The sequence below is a fragment of the Phoenix dactylifera genome, chromosome 12, assembly GCF_051530095.1.
Source record: "Phoenix dactylifera cultivar Ajwa chromosome 12, Ajwa_hap1_PhDact_Kaust_v1.1, whole genome shotgun sequence".
Taxonomy (NCBI): Eukaryota; Viridiplantae; Streptophyta; class Magnoliopsida; order Arecales; family Arecaceae; genus Phoenix; species Phoenix dactylifera.
In genome coordinates, this window is record NC_143201.1 from 28,421,142 (window position 1) to 28,437,950 (window position 16,809).

Genomic DNA, 16,809 nt, shown 5'->3' on the forward strand with positions numbered 1-16,809 from the left:
CAGGAGGAATATAAGATGGAGCAGAAGACCAACATGGTTTGTTTTAAAATTCAAGAAATTTTGCAATCATGCGGAGGGCATTTGTTTTATATGTTTCATGAGGTGACCGCGATGCAACCTCCAAACCTGTGGACAATCCTGCAATAACGTGGGTTCGTTCCCACTTCATACATTTCCTGGGGCTTGAATGCGTGCGAGGCATTTATTATTATAGCTCAAAGAGCTGATAGCTTATACAACTCCATCTAAAGCACCATTTCCCTTGACAAATAAAATAATAATAATATTAAAAAAAAAACATGCCAAGCGTTTGAAAGTTTCTCTTTTGGTTTAGTGGGACACAGTGGGACACGTGGGTGCATGCAGATAATTTAATGCAGCAAGCTGGACTCTACTTGTCGACTTACCATTTTGTTTGCGGAGCCTTGTCCGGTGAAAGGACAAAACCATCTCCTTTCTGTTCCTCATTATTCTACTTGAATGGAAACTTTCTGCGTTTTGTCGGGGGTGGTTGATGGAGCTACATCTTCATCATGCAAAAGGCATCTTTCTCAAACCTAGAGAACACACCAAACGAATCGCCGTATCTCGTAAAAATAAAGAGAGAAGATCGCGGTCCGGAAAGAGAAATAGGAGACTGCAACAGTAGTTGAGGAACACCATGTATGTATGTAGCCGATGCCCCACATGGATCTCTCGGTCGATTTGATCCTCACTCAACAACGGCCAAAATCTTGCAAGATCTAGAGTACCTTTTGATGATTTGAAGAATGTCTGATGTTGCGACAATCCGATAGCAGCAAATTTCCTCGCAAAAATAATTAAGTAAGGTTGGCGAGGATGTTCTCTGACCTAAAAAGATCCGATAAGATCCTGGATGAAATCTTATGACTCTGACCAAAAAAAAAAAATTAATAAATTACATATTTCTCGGATAATTTTGCAATTGTCATCAATATGGTCGAAGCAACACATGACGTTAGATATTCCTAAAATTAGACATTCGAGGAAAGATGATAATTACTCAACTAATCTCAGGAAGTTCTGATTAGGTCATGCGGTATTCCGAAGGATTATGTATTTATTTATTTCGTTTTGACATTTCACAGAGTTGTTGGAAGTTTGGTCGCAGCTTGTAACTTAATTTGCTAGAAAACCTTTATGCTGGTTATGGTCATGTCTCGGTGTAGATCAACTTGATCTGCTAGGCTTACGAACGCATGAGCTCAGGGTTATGGGCATATATGGATAAAGTTATTGGTCCAAGTTTTTGGATTAGCATGGAAATGCAGAAAACCAGCAAACTGGGAACTAAGAAGAGCTCTCCTTGCTTGGACTTCACCAAGCAAGTCCGGAACTTCAGTCTTATTTCCTTTCCTCTTTTTTTTTTCTTTTTCTAATGCAGCCCAACTTTTGAATCGTAGTTTACAGATGTCGAACTCCTTTTGGAGCATAGATATTTATTCCGTTTAAGCAACGAAAGGTGGCTGGCCTTCCACCATCTTGCACAAAAAATTGCAGCTAAGAAAGACATTTGACGGTGTCAAAGTCTTGTGCTTGCCGTCCTAACTCTGGACATTATTTTTTTTTGATTCCCCTGGGAAAAAAAGTGGGGGAAAGAAAGGCAACACAAGTTTTCTATTCATTTTTATACTCTTAGGCGGGGACTTAATTAGCACCACCTTTACTCGTTAGCCGGCGATCTCTGATGGATTTGAACATGCCAATAAACTAGGTTATCACAGCATCCACCCTATTTACATCTGATTTTTCTAAGTGAATTTTGCCAAAATGTTTTTGTCTAATAATGGGCTCTTGATTTGGCTAAGCAAGACTCTCATAAATTACAAGTCCAAACCGATCTCATAATCCATGAGTAAACACCTCAATCGTGCAATTTGACGACAAAATGTTTTCAAAGAGGCTAACGGACCGTGGACTGGGTGCCGTTGTATGTGGCTAGTCACTCTAAGGGTACCTTATGGGTTAAAGAAGCGAAGCTGCTTAGAGCGCTTCGGAAGTTATTGTTTTCTAGCCTTATTGGATGTATCCGTACTAAAACTGTATGAATTATCTATTACAGTAAAAAAAAAAAAAAAAGAGAGAGAAAGAAACATTCAGTAACGAAAATATCAGTCAATGTCGATACAGCTTTTATCTAGTAAAACTCAACAAAATCCAATTGCAAGGACTATCTATCGGCAATCCCGAGGACTAATTAGTCCTCTTAGATAACAGAAGAGGTGATATTAGGTGAAGAAGTATAAGGGCCACAGAAGCCTAATATAATATGGCTGCATTTGTACCTAGATAAAAAGAATGAGAACAAGTCGCCTATTTCCAAAACAGCCACATAAAATAGTGACCTTGAGGATCATGAGAACATTATTCAAATGATTTCATGCCTCATAATCAATAGTCTTTTTTTCCCCTTGAAAGCTGGCACTTCAGCGATACCTTCTAACTGGTTAAACCATGCAATTATATGGACATGACCATCTTTTCTCTCTTTTGTTCTCATCTTTTCCCTCATCTATATATAGACTTACCTGAGCATTAATTTGCATCTTAATTAAATAAGCGATACATATTAGATGGCTCCCACTTAATATAGCTAGAATTTTAGCATTTTTCTCCTTTGTGTTACATAATCAAGGACAGCCATGCGAAGACTCGTGTAAACACATCTAAAATATATAAACATCTACATGCCTGCATGTATTTGTAATACTAGATTTCATGCAATTATGCACAAGGTTCTCATTGGAGGCATAATTGATCGTGCATTAAGTACAAGAAAATTGACTATACAATGATTTCCATGTACTTCAGAAACAAAATAAGTTTCTGTGAGTAGGATTTGCCATACGTTTGTTGGACTTGTTGGTTTCGGCTACTAATTGAGCTTCTCCAACCATGTAATAATACTCTTCAGACCTTCAGGTCACTTTCTGGATGACAGGTGACCATCTGTTTCTGAAGATAATACAGCTACCACAGATGGTGAAAGTGAGAGAAGATTTTCCGGACTATGGACTGCAAGTGGGTTCTGAGCCGAATAGAAGAAGTGGGAGAAAAGGAGATGAACGGCTATCTCATCAACCACCATATTCAGACAATGGTTTAATTCAAGGAAATGGAGATAAAAGAAAAATTCCGTGTATTGAAATGGGAATGGGGATCTCAGCTGTCCCAAGAGACAAAACACCTTTTCAAAAAGGGAAGCTTGATATTGCTCAGCTGTCCCAAGAGACAAAACACCTTTTGAAAACGAGAAGCTTGATATTGCTCAGACGCAGCCGATCATTAGCTGCCTTAAATTTTAATATCATTTCGGTGCAATTGGTGTGGCCTCGGAGTTTGAGCTTCTCTCGTGCCATTTATAAATATGGGCCCTTTGGAGAATCTTCCCATTGGCATCGATCAGTTCCTTTGCACGGTTTCCTTCTTAATTGAAATCCGACTTCTTCTACGGAGGGGTGTGAAACTTCCACTCATGGGGGTCGAGTTTGGTGTTCTGCTGTCGGAAATTGCAACCTCCGACGCACATGGTGAAGACTCCCCTTATTTTGCTGGATGGAAAGCCTATGATGAAGATCCTTATGATGCTGTCAGCAATCCTTCAGGAGTCATTCAGATGGGATTGGCAGAAAACCAAGTAAGCTCTTCAAACTGCAAGACAGATAAAGAATTTAACTAGTTTTCGATACGCATGCAGTCAATATTTCCGTAGGAAGAGACAATATTTTTGAAGCTTTGAATACATGACTTCTCTAACCATCGCCCCTTTATGGTTCGGACAGGTTTCATTTTATCTACTGGAGAACTATTTGGAGCAACACCCAGAAATATCCAACTGCGAAAGTGGAATCTCTAGCTTTAGAGAGAATGCCTTATTTCAAGACTACCATGGGCTCAAAACATTCAGAAAGGTACTTTTTTTCGGCCTTTAAACCATTTCCATAGTTTATCCACTCTTCTTCTCTGGTTGATGTGGTGTTCTTTTAAGGATAAATTTTCTGGCATTAGCTCGAAATCTGACACGCATACTTCTGTGCTCCAAGGCAATGGCGAGTTTTATGGAGCAAATAAGAGGGGGGAGAGCGAAATTTGACCCCGACCGCATTGTTCTCACCGCAGGCGCCACCGCAGCAAATGAGTTGCTGACCTTCATCTTAGCAGACCCAGGAGATGCTTTGCTAATTCCTATTCCTTACTACCCAGGGTTGGGCTTAAAGCCAGCTTTTGTTCATTAGATCACTCTTCCCTACTAGAATCCTCCTGACTAAATATTACTGGCTTATTGGCGTTCCATTTGCTGCAGATTCGATAGAGATCTAAGATGGCGAACTGGAGTGCACATAATCCCAGTCCACTGCAACGGCTCGAATGGCTTCCAAATCACTGTGAAAGCCTTGGAAGAAGCATATGCTGAAGCAGGAGCTGCGAACATCAGAGTCAGAGGACTTCTGCTGACAAATCCATCGAACCCCCTAGGAACTGCAATCACAAGGTCTGTTCTTGAAGAGATCCTAGACTTCGCTACGCAAAAGGACATCAACTTGATATCAGACGAGATCTACTCGGGTTCCGTATTCTCCTCGGCCGAGTTTGTGAGCATGGCTGAGATTGTTGAAGCCCGGGGTTATGAAAATTCTGACAGGGTTCACATTGTCTATAGCCTTTCCAAGGATCTTGGTCTGCCTGGCCTTAGGGTGGGGACAATATACTCGTACAACAATAAAGTAGTGACGACGGCTAGAAGAATGTCCAGCTTCACACTCGTCTCATCCCAGACTCAAAAGATGTTGGCCTCAATGCTATCTGATAGGGAGTTCACGGAGAATTACATAAAGACAAATAGGGAGAGTCTTAGGAAGAGGCACGAGTATATTACTGAAGGGCTAAAGAACGCCGGTATTGAGTGCTTGCAGGGGAATGCTGGTCTCTTTTGCTGGATGAATCTTGGGCCATTGCTCGAAGAGCCCACAAGAGAAGGTGAACTGAGCCTTTGGAATTTGATACTGCATGAGGTTAAACTCAACATATCCCCAGGATCTTCATGCCACTGTTCTGAAGCTGGTTGGTTTAGGGTGTGCTTCGCTAATATGAGCCAGCAGACACTAGATATTGCACTCAGGAGAATACATGCATTCATGGAGAAAAGGAAGACAACAAAAGGGCAAGCTTTGCGGTGATTTTTTATCTTTCACCTACCTATATTCTTTTGATTGTAACATCATCTCTCTCTCTCTCTCTCTCTCTCTCTCTCTCGTGGGAAGAGGTTATATTTTGGAGAAGGTTATATTTAAAGTACCTCCTCCTCTTCTTTTTTTTTTTTTTTGTACTCCAAACAAATTCAAACCCTCCATCCTTAAAAGTTAAGTAGGGTCCCTACCTGTCGAGCAAAGAACCAAGTTGCCAACATATATAGTATTTCTCGAGAAAAGTCAACCATGTAATATGAACGATTCTGTGACGACAAGGAAATAAAGTTCCTTTCTTTTTGAATAATAGTACCCTCCGGAAAAGAATCTATAAACTTCATCAGCATCGAGCCTCGTGTGTGTACAGTCGCTGCGTGCTATTATTTCATCATGTCCCCTTTTCTGCTCTCTTCTAATTTGCTTACTGTGCAATATATTGCGGGCTTGCTTAATTATTATTCTTCTGAGGCCAGCTCCCATTATTTGACATGGATCCTTCTCAGTTGCGGCGTAGTGAAGGCTAGCAAGAAAAGAGATGTCTCTAGCCAGTAAAGTGTTGGACAAGGTTACACACAATTAAGAAGCGAAGTCGGCGCAGTGTGCAAGGGATGATAATTAAGGCTTCTTTGAGCGTTCATACGCATCAACTTATCAATTTGACAAGGGGCGTGAGCACTCCACTCAAGCATGTGGAAGTAGGATAATGCGAATCGAGATGTGGATGATGTCATTGAGTCATGTCCAATCCGAGATGTGCGAGTGAGATATCACGAGTCAAAATGTCTCTAATCCTTTAGTAGCGTATTTGGGGTGCAATTAAAATTTTTGAAAAGTTATACATTTGTGTATTGATGAGACCATTCACTATTTCTTAAAGCTCGACCTCCCCTCCAGATAAACTATATAACTAAGAGAAACCATGAACAGAAGATCTTGATTGGTACCAAGTCACGTACGGTTGAGTGAGGATCTTATTCTTTCTGAGTCATCTCACCTAGATATCTTTAGACCAACCGGCCTTCTTTCATCATTCCATTCATTCATCTGCCCTCTTTATAATAAAGCTTTGCCTTATTTTGCTTGCTGCCCCTAACCTGCTTAGATCTTCTCCCAAATGTCAAAAGGTGATCGAAATTTTATATACATCACGCAGTGTCGTGTTGTTTCTAAAATACATCTGGCCGGCCTCCTTGGCCTATTCTGCGCTAATTAATGGCAGCTCTTGGTGATCATACCAAGCATCCCAATTAATGCAATGCAAAAATAGAACCCTGGCGTTGGTTGATGTGACAGAGTTAGGGGGGCGCAGAAATGATAAAACAATTTGAAAAACATACATTTTACCGCAGTCAACCCAGGATTGCTGCTACAAGCCTGCATGACGTATTGCTGCTACAAGCCTGCATCATGGTGCAAGATCCAGTGATTGTAGTGCTAAACTCAAGCCAATGGACTTTTGGCTTGACCCTTTTTTTAATAAAAAGAGGACTATATACGACGGGCCCACCACCAATCTCAGAAATTAACTTGAACACCTTCAAGATTTGAATCTCAAATTTCCTTCTAATGGAGGAGTGGAATTGCTAGGATATAGTCGGTCTAGTTTTTTTTGAGGTAACGGGAGGCTAAATTATAGGATGCAGTCTAATTAAATGTTTGCCAGATGTGTTAATTAACACCTTGAACGCATGAGAAGCATAGTGTGACCCTATGATAAATGGCGGGCACAAAACCACTGCATCCTTTCTTCTTCTTGTAGTAATTGTGAGGATCCGTGCGGATGTGTGTTTAGTCTCACATTGGTCTTTGCTGGATAAATCTTGGGTACTTATATAAGATCAAAGAACCCAAATAATACCTTCCGATTAGTTTTTTTAGGTGAAGTCCTAGGTTGTTACAACTAATATTAGAGCAGACCTGGTCAATAATCTATGTGGACTAAGGAATACTGCAGGATGAATCCATTAAGGTTGACTACGGGTTGATCGTGGTGCTTGTAAATAGATTTATATAGATTTGACGAGGACGTCAGAGCTTAACCAAGGAAAGTATGTGAGGATCCATACGGGCATGTGTTAAGTTCCACATTAGTTATTCGTTGGATAGATCTTTGGTACTTATATAGAATAAAGGAACCCAAATAATACCTTTCGGTTAGTCTTTTTGGATGAGGTCCTGGGTTGTTACACTAATATTTAGTTAAAGAATTCTAGTTGGGAAGAGTGATCTAATGAACACAAGCTGGCTTTAGCCCGACCATGGATGGTAAGTACAACATTTATCCAGGGTAGCCTTCAAATAAGGCATTTCTCTAAAGCCAGATGGTCCACTTTCCCAGTTGCATATTTCTGGGTGTTGCTCCAGAAGGTTCTCCAGGACATACAACATGAAACCTGTCCAAATCATGAAGAGGCGATGGTTAGAGAAGTCATGTATTCAAAGCTTCAAAAATATCATCTCTTCCTGCTGAAATATTGACTGCGTATCAAAAACTAGTTAAATTCTTTATCCGCCTTGCAGTATGGAGAGCTTGCTTGGTTTTCCGCCAATCCCATCTGAATGACTCCTGAAGGATTGCCGAGAGCATCATAAGGATCTCCATCATAGGCTTTCCAGCCAGATGTAAGGGGAGTCTTCACCGTGGGTGTCGGAGGTTGCAATTTCTGACAATAGAACACCAAACTCAAGACCCCATGAGTGGAAGTTTCACACAGCAGAAGAAACAAAGGGCCCCTCCGTAGAAGAAGTCAGGTTTCAATTAAGAAGGAAACTGTGCAGAGGAACTGATGCCAACGGGAAGACTCTCAGAAGGACCCATATTTATAAATGCCACGAGAGAAGCTCAAACTCGGAGGTCACACCATATTTATGTATTTATAAACATATGGCAAATCTTACTTACTCATCGTTGTACGGTCAATTTTCTTATACCTAATGTGCGATAAATTACACCTCCAATGAGAACCATTGTTTATAATTGCACGAAATCTAGTATTCCAAATACTTGCACTCTTGCGGGCATGTAGATGTTTACATATTAGATGTATTTATATGAGTCTCCGCATGGTTGTCCTTGATTATGTAACATAAAGGAGAAAATACTAATGTTCTAGCTGTATTAAGTGGGAACAAAAGTTTTTTTTTTTTTGATACAACGGCTACTTACACTACTCTAATATAAGTGCAGCCAATAGAATCAAGCGAAATAAAGTGATGAAGCATAGGCAGGAAAACCCTTTATGTGTCCAAAAAATCTCTCCGGAATGTTGAGCAGTATAGGAGACAACCCAATCAGCAGTCATGTTCATCTTCCGGTACACATGCAATGCCTGAAATGCACTGCACCCTTCTACCAACCACCGAATGTCGTTGAGCAGAAGGTTTAGAGTCCCCCTCTACCCCTCCTTCCGTATTCAATCGATCACCGTAGTCATGTAGAAGACTTCAAACCTTTTTGGATAAAGTCACCATCTGTTGCTGCTGCCAGACGTACTCATGTAGAAGACTTCAAACCTTTTTGGATAAAGTCACCATCTGCTGCTGCTGCTGCTAGACGTACTCATGTAGAAGACTTCAAACCCTTTGCATAAGTCAAAAGGTAACTAACTATATATGCCGAATATCTCGATATTTTTGAATTATCTTGATCATGCCAAATGCAGCTGACCGCTGAAACTGGTTGCAGGAATAGGCGCAATCATGGATAGGTCTGCCGAACATTGTTTTGCTTGCTTGTTCTCCCTCTACTTCAAGTAACAGCCTACATAGGAGAAGTAGAACAAGTTGCTCGCTCTATTGCGATATGTCGAATTTGAAGACAGGTTGACAACAATATACTTGGATGGCCCAAATATGGATCAGGCCAATCCAATCGACCAAATCAAAGTCGACATTGCATGCAGCAAAACAGGAACAGGAAAGGTCGAGGGATTGGGATTCTCTTGCAGCCTGCTGGATTTTTATATTGCTTTAGTAAAAAACTAACATAATGTAATCTCAACAAAGCTTATCTCAATCAAACTACATCCCATCCTTGAAAGTATGTTTTAAGTATGGATGTCCAATATAACATGGGCGACCATCAATGTATTGTAATTAAAACATCATTTTATGCTTTACCGGGAAAAAGAAAATTATGATAAGAACCTCAACGTGCCAGGTCCTGGTCCATCATATCCTAATTTTTCCAATAGGCATGAACTAACAACCCAACATGAAACAATATAAATTCAGGTCCTGTGAGCCCCTCCAACCAACCATCTGGCATCCATCTGATGTGCGTGATATTGATCAACTGCTTCAAACGAAAAAAAACTATCTAAAAATGTTGCTCAAGGCAGCAAACAATGGTAAGAAGTGGAAGCTTCTAATTTGCTGTTGACTCTAGCAACAAGAGATTATAAGCCTGTCAACAAGGAGAAACCAGAGCTTCAAATTTTAGTTGCACTACAAAAGGTCAGAAAGGTCATCTAATACAACAAGGAGGATAAAATTTTATGATAGCATTTATAAACATAAATTGGTTCAAAGCATGTATTACTGGCTGGAGACAGAAATGCTATCATCCGTGGGAATAGCATCGATTGGAGGTGTTGACTTCCTTGTGAGGGACTTGGGGATGTCAAGATCATCTTGAACGCAACGTTGCTGTGGGTGGGAAAGAAGAATGCACATTTGCCGGAAGAGGACCCGGGAAAGGCCCTGCCCACTCTCAAAGATGTAGCCTTCATATTCACTGACATGCTCAAGGGCATCAACTAGAGCATCATATACCTTCTGTGGGCAGTTCTCAGAACTAGGCTTATCATGAAGATAGATGACATCCATGGTGAAAACCTTCTGACTTACAGGCCACAGATGCTGGGGACGAACTGATGATCTGCAGTAAATGAGCATCTGTAGTGAAAATTAATTAGATGTTAGAACACCCACTTATTCTCAAAAAAATAAAATATAAATGCCGACTCAAAACTCTGATGGTGGAGACAAAATTCGCATGGTACAATCGCAATATAGTATAAATGATTGGAGACGGAAAAGTAGAAAAGGATATATTGTTCTTGTTGGTGCTACATTGCCATCATTTCATCATTTCCGATATTCCAAATTAAAATAACTTGACTAACCAGATAAGATCCTAATACGAATGTTTAGTTATGAAGGAAAATAATTGTTCACAGGAAGAACGGAAGCAATATCATGGCATGCCGATTGCATTTCATTAACTGAATGACCTAGATATAGTTCATTATGACTTATTCTTCTTTTATCCCAATCAGATCTATCAACTTTCACAACTAGATCTCTGAACAGCTCCACTACTTGCGCCACCTAGAGCATTTTATACCGTAATGGCCCCCACAATCCGGTCCACTTAAGTATGTTCTCTCAGAGTGTAAAACGTAGCTAAATGTAGGTTTTCAGACTTAGAAGGTAGACCAGGTTGACCCACCAGATCCGTCTCTCAAGAAGCCTATATGGATTGGGCCAGTCTAAAACCTGCAGATACCTGGGCAACCTGGTGACCTAGGCAGTCCAAATGTTCAACCTGTTCAAACTGACCTGCTTTTGACCTATCCGAGTCAACTGGGCTTCAACTTTAAAGTTGCTAGAAGAAAAATTTAAAAAATTACCAATTTACTTTTTGGATATATTCAGAAGGTGATATTAATGCATATCTTTTCCTTTACAAAAATAAGCTGTGGGATTCTATCATCTTTGTGGTATAGATGTTACATATGTAATGGAATAACTTTTGTAATTTTTCATAGTTTTAGATTTTAAACATATTTTTTTAATTTTAAGTATTTGTTTATTTCACTTATTTGTGATGTTATGGGTCAATGGGTTGAACCAAGGTTAAACTGTTGTTGAATTGCTGGCATGTGACCTAGACAACGAATGGACTGGTGTTCAGTGGACGCTTCAGAACACTGGCCTAAAACAAATACAACAAGCATATAATATGAGATTATATATTCCTATGATTTGAGTGTAAGCTTGCTTCGGTGAAGCCCTTTTCCACATTTTGGCAACTAATGGTCAAAAGCATAAGTTTGTTTCTAAAAGATTGCTTTAAGACTTCACGCAATATCCAAGCAACTATTTAAAATGCTTCTTCCCAATTTTCAACATTCAACCTTTTCCAAGTTAAAATTTGGAATAAGTGAGGACAAAAGAAAAAAGGATTAAAACTGCTCTCAACAAAGGGCTATGAACAACATGTGAACTAAAATAGAAGATGGATGGAGCTGAAGATGCCCTCAGAAAACAAGCCTTATATAAGAAGTATGAGAAGTACCACTCTGAAGAGACGACCCTGCATGCGGGATTTCTTTGCTTCGTGGGCTGCTATTCGGAAAAGTTGGGTAATATCTGCGACGCCATATGATGAGTTTGCTGCTGCAAGTCCCCGAACTGCTGCCATTGCAGAATCAACATCATTGCTGAACTCCTTCCTAAGCTTCAAATGTAGAAAAGTCAAGTTTAATTTAGGATTCTCCCTGATATTCAAACAGCAGTATATTATTATCTATTAAAGTCAAGCCACAAACGTTTATACTAGACTCTGTTAAAAATTTAAAATTGATGGCAAACAAAAATTTAATCGCCCTTTTAATTTCAGAAATTTAGCTCGAACTCAAATAGAATCATATTCAATTTGATAAACTGAAAGTTGAAATATTCTGAAGAGTTCACAGTGGAAAACAGTGATATTGACTTCCAACTAGCAATATTTGCATACACCTATGGAATTCTTATACTTTCTGTATGGAAAACCATATGAAAAGAAGGGGGGAAACCAAAAGAGAGAATTCTCTTTCAAATTGATTCTACTTCCCATAGTGGATAAAAAGAAAGATTATGAGTTTTAAGGATCTCTTTAATCTCTATAGTGTTTTTCCTTTGGCAAGAGCAAAGAAAGATCAAAGGATCATAAGAAAAAAAGAAACAGAGAAAGATTCGGACAAAAAAGAAAAAGAAAAGAGAGGTACTTCCAGAGAACACGAACATGGAAGCGAACTGGTACACTGGGCAAATCTCTAAGATACTTCTCCCAAGGTAATGTTCTTATACAACACATGAGATATCATATAATAGAATTGCACAACAAAACATAATACAAAAATATTTATAAAGTATCAAACTTCTAATCACGACTATTTCCTTAATCTACATCATCCTACTCTAAAAGTCCAATAGAACTTGCACCTTGTTGTATGCAAAACATGTATCAAAAAGCACAGGTTAATTCTCCACTTGGCTAGTCATTTCTTGAAGCAGAAAGGAAATAATATGAGAAGCTGGTGGATCTTTTCAATCTTCAAATGTTCTCTATCGATAAAAGAAGAGGAGGATCAAGCTATCAATAAACAATGGTAGGAAGGAGAAAATTGACGATAAGAGGAAGCAGGTTAGAAGAGAGCATTGGAGGGCATGGAAGGTATCTGTTATATCAGGGACATATCTCTTGGTATCTCTTAGTATAACAGGGACATATCTCTTGGTATCTCTTAGTATGTAGATCTTTTGGTTTCATATATTCATAGTTTTTACTAGAAAAATGTGGTTTGTTTCTTTAAAGGGAAATTAGAACAAGTGGCTCTAACCTGACAAGATTGAACTCTTTTGTTTCTTCAAACCATGGATGCACATACATTAGCAACCTAAAATCTGTAATTTGTGTTTGGTTTGTCTTTTCTCATGTACCTGCATATTGCTTTACTTTGTCATATAATGACCCATCATGTGACAAGTCATAAGAAATTGCATGGAAGCCCCAAGTTGGCAACAAGGATAATTTAACTTTTCTTTTGATGGAGCAACAAAAAGGGACTTCTGCATTGACAAAAGGTTTGTAGTTTGCACAATGATTGAGATTACAAAGCAACACTAATGTAGTACGCCTACAGTGATGTTAAAAATGAGAGTATTTGAGGACATTAAACATAGAGGGAGGCAGATCCATGACATATGAACAAAAGGTAGATTCTTAATTGCACCATCAAGAGGTGAAAGTCCAAAAGGATGTTTTCCATGAAGCGGTAAGCAAAAAGCAAGTAGCATTAGAACAAAATCTTGGTCACTGGCTTGGTTAGCTAAAGTACGTTAAATTATTGGGTATGCATTGATGTTTTGGTAAAATTTGCATCCTTGATATGGAGGTAAGATGGTTTCTTCAACTGGATCAAAAGGCAGCAATTTTGTTGGGCCTCCAAGGGGACGCATTTTAATGATGATTGAAAGCAATTTATAACATGGCAGGACAACATATGAAACTACAAAGACACTACCGGCAGTTATCTCAGATTTTTTCTCTACTTAGAAGATAAGCAAATATTGTTGTGTTTTCTTGTATGTAAAATAAACATCGAATAAGAGATAGATTGGATTTGTCTCTTTGGTGGTTTCATCTTGATTGTATACACAAAAGAACCTAAGCCGTGCACATAGTCTCTTACTATTCTCTAGGGGTTGCCCTGTTGATGGTAACAAAGATAACTATTAGCAATTAAACATTAAAAAAAAATTTGAATGGGAGATATTCAGGGTTAGAGATAAATCACCGCACCATATATCAGATCATAAATCATTAAAAATATGCATTCAAAATTGCTTTTAAAAGTAAAAAAGATTATCCACCTTCCAAAATTTTTAGCACAATTTTCAAGCAAATCATTTGATAACTTATCCTTCCACAAAAATCTACTATAACATTACAAAATTGACCACCAATCACGCACCTGGCATATACACCCACTTAGACATATTTCATCATATAGCACATAAATGGATATCGATATGATAACCAGAAAAAGTGAATAGCAGAAGCTATATATCATTGCAGCCCATCATCAATTCTCATGTGATATAAACGTTAGGTGCATTTACAATAATGATAATGAAAAACAAAATCATCTAGCAGATCAGGAGTTGTCTGAATGAGGCTTGATGATTATGATAGTCATGATATTTATGTGCAGTTTAATGTAAATCTATAGCATTCAATGTGCTGGTCTAATAGAGCAAAAAATGGATTAACATATCTGGTAGGTCCCTGTAATTCTCTTACATCATCACTGATTTAGGTTTCTGTAAGTTTACCAATCAGATTTCATATGGTGTTCTATTGGTTCTGTAATTAATATATATATATATATATATATATATATATATATATATATATATATATATATATATATATATATATATATATATTATGATGATGATGATGATGATGATCATGAAAGAAAAAAAATCATATATGCCAATCTTAATGATATGATGATCATGAAAAATGAAATTACGCAGAGCTTCAGAAAGAAAAAATCAGAAGTCACTGTTGAGACTTGAGATCAATCCATCTCTAGCACTCAGAATCAAACAGAAGATTTTAGTAACCAGCGCAAGGTACATTCAAAGATTTGAAAAAATTGAGTGTATACAAAGTAGAAACAAACGAAAGCAAGCATAACTTAATACAAATCCTCAGACATAATGTAAAGAAATACACAGTAAAATGCTGAGAATATTCACTTGATGACATCCTACTATCCAATTCAACGAAATAATCCTATACGCATAGAAACCAATCATCCATTGCATACGAAGCAACTATAATCCATCAAAATTATCAGCGGGGAAAAAATCAAGAAAACAAAAGGATCGCTCAAAACCATCAGTATCTTTCCCGAAATCATTCAAAGCCTCGAAGATTATCTTCGATAAAATAAGCGGGAACAGGTTTCATTCGAGTCCTACTTTTGCTGGTTTGGAAAGTCTATCAGAGTCTAATTAGGGTTAATATAGCTTACTGTGGTAGGCGTCTAATTTGAGTCTATTAAGAAGTATTTTAAAATTTATTTCCTTCGTTTGTTAGTGGTTATGCTTATAGATTGTAAGAACCCTGGGGCACAGACCATGAATTAATGAAATTAGTTTGAGTATTCTCTTAATTCGGAGGTCCAATCTTCTAATCTGATTTATCTATTGATTCGACAGGATGAGAAAGATCAGAAAAAAGAAACGTCCGACAAACCCAAGAATCAAGAATCGAGGGGGAAAGGAGGGGACGGACCCAGGAGACGGACTGGCCGAGGACGGCGAAGGCGAAGCGGTGGTCGGGGTTGATGGAGAGCTTGGCGTTGACGAAAAGGAGGAGGGCCTGCTTGATGGAGTCGAGGCGGGTGATGGGGCGGCCCTTGGGTCCCGACAGCTTCATCTCCGTCCGCGACTCCGCGTCTACGTCCACGCAGAACAGTATGTCCTCGCCGTAGAATCGGCTCGGCGGCAGCGAGTACACCCCGGCCGACTGCCCGCCCTCCATCGAAACCCCCAACTCTCTCTCTCTCTCTCTCTCTCTCTCTCTCTCCCCCGGATTTCGCGTGCCTTCTCGTCTGAGCGTTCGATCTCGTTATTGGACTTCGTGCAAGCTAAGGACCTAGCCGGACGGGCCGTTACGATCCATACACGTCGCACGTGTCAGGACTCGGGCGAGATGAAACGGAGCACTTCGGCATGTTTTAAAAACGGAACGGAACGTTGAACCGTTTTACTGGACGGTTCCCAATTGAACCGGCGGCTCAAGCGGTTCGGCTTCCGGTTCAACCTATTCACAAGATGCTGGCATCAGTATGATATCATAAATTAATTTTATTATTTAAAATTATAAAAAAGAAAAAAAAGAAAAAATTTAGAAAATGAAAAAAACAACGCCTTAACCCTATCTTTGATAGTGACAAGTCTAATGGGGGCTTTTTTAAAAATTCTATTTATTTATTACTTTAGGTTTTGAGCCTTTGATTTGTGGCAGTGAATTAGTAATTTAAGTTTTTAGATTAAAATATCTAAGCCCAAAATTTCAACCCAGATATCGAATTTCTATAATTTGTCTAGTTCAAATGGATCATCTAATTTAACCGATTTTTCAGTTTCAGATAGTATATCCGATTTTAATTGGTTTTTAGCTAATCCAATTTAATAGGTATAAACCAGACCGATTAACCATCCTGGTCCCGGTTCAACCAGTTGGACCGATCGTCTCTCACAAAATGGGCTTTACCTTTACGTAAAGTCCGCGAATTTGCTGACTTTAACGTGGCATAATTTGCGGCCTTTAGAATTTGCCAAATTTATTCCCTCTTTTTTTCTTTTTTTTTCTTTTTTTGCTTTAGAAAAGGGAAAGGAGGGAGGAAGGGACAAGCCCATCCCCGCGTAGCAGCCCCCACTGGGCCCTCATCCCGCCAGGAGAATTTCGATGCGGGCAGAAATGACCGTGTGTTAGGCACCACCCTCTCCACCCGTGATCCGGCTCGGTTACCTCTCTGAGCTCCGGCACGAATACCACGTGTGAGTACGTCACACCTGGCACCACTTCAGTGGTAAATTTACTTCCTTTTGCTTTTAGATAAAGCTGCACAGGCATACATGAATAGGTTATTCATGTTCATTTACACATGCTGCGCTCCCATTACCTCGTCGTGCACAACCCTGTGATAGTAAATATTGTGAAAATCAAAAAAAAAAAAAGATCTATCATTACCCAAAAAAAAAACATAGAGGAAAACTACTGTAAGAATCTCGCAAGTTTTCATGTTTTACA

The 16,809-nt window shown here is 39.1% G+C and overlaps 2 protein-coding genes across 3 annotated transcripts; one reads left to right on the plus strand and one right to left on the minus strand.

Annotated features, from left to right (window-relative positions):
• The first annotated feature begins 3,011 nt into the window (after nucleotides 1-3,011).
• On the plus strand, nucleotides 3,012-5,514 carry LOC103709553 (1-aminocyclopropane-1-carboxylate synthase 7). The gene is made up of 4 exons (XM_008794974.6): nucleotides 3,012-3,658; nucleotides 3,804-3,932; nucleotides 4,065-4,225; nucleotides 4,325-5,514. Exons 1-4 carry the CDS (start codon nucleotides 3,389-3,391, stop codon nucleotides 5,196-5,198), a joined length of 1,434 nt encoding a protein of 477 aa, XP_008793196.5. The 5' UTR covers nucleotides 3,012-3,388; the 3' UTR covers nucleotides 5,199-5,514.
• Nucleotides 5,515-9,198: 3,684 nt separating this feature from the next.
• LOC103709554 (uncharacterized) lies at nucleotides 9,199-15,620 on the minus strand. 2 transcript variants are annotated; one of them, XM_026805606.4, is made up of 4 exons: nucleotides 15,286-15,620; nucleotides 11,509-11,670; nucleotides 9,748-10,103; nucleotides 9,199-9,612 (listed from the first exon to the last, which is right to left on the minus strand). In XM_026805606.4, exons 1-4 carry the CDS (start codon nucleotides 15,532-15,534, stop codon nucleotides 9,591-9,593), a joined length of 789 nt encoding a protein of 262 aa, XP_026661407.3. In that variant the 5' UTR covers nucleotides 15,535-15,620; the 3' UTR covers nucleotides 9,199-9,590. The 2 variants fall into 2 exon arrangements, with proteins under 2 accessions (XP_026661407.3, XP_088564095.2); XM_088707969.2 differs by lacking the exon at nucleotides 9,199-9,612 and having other exon boundaries at nucleotides 9,621-10,103.
• Nucleotides 15,621-16,809: the final 1,189 nt, after the last annotated feature.

Coding starts and splice junctions, on each gene's coding strand:
- LOC103709553 (XM_008794974.6), top strand. CDS start 3,389: ATGGGCCCTTTGGAGAATCTTCCCATTGGCATCGATCAGTTCCTTTGC. Junction 3,933..4,064: donor GGCTCAAAACATTCAGAAAG/GTACTTTTTTTC, acceptor CTGTGCTCCAAG/GCAATGGCGAGTTTTATGGA. Junction 4,226..4,324: donor CCTATTCCTTACTACCCAGG/GTTGGGCTTAAA, acceptor CATTTGCTGCAG/ATTCGATAGAGATCTAAGAT.
- LOC103709554 (XM_026805606.4), bottom strand. CDS start 15,534: ATGGAGGGCGGGCAGTCGGCCGGGGTGTACTCGCTGCCGCCGAGCCGA. Junction 11,671..15,285: donor TCGGCCAGTCCGTCTCCTGG/GTCCGTCCCCTC, acceptor CTACATTTGAAG/CTTAGGAAGGAGTTCAGCAA. Junction 10,104..11,508: donor AGGGTCGTCTCTTCAGAGTG/GTACTTCTCATA, acceptor TTTTCACTACAG/ATGCTCATTTACTGCAGATC.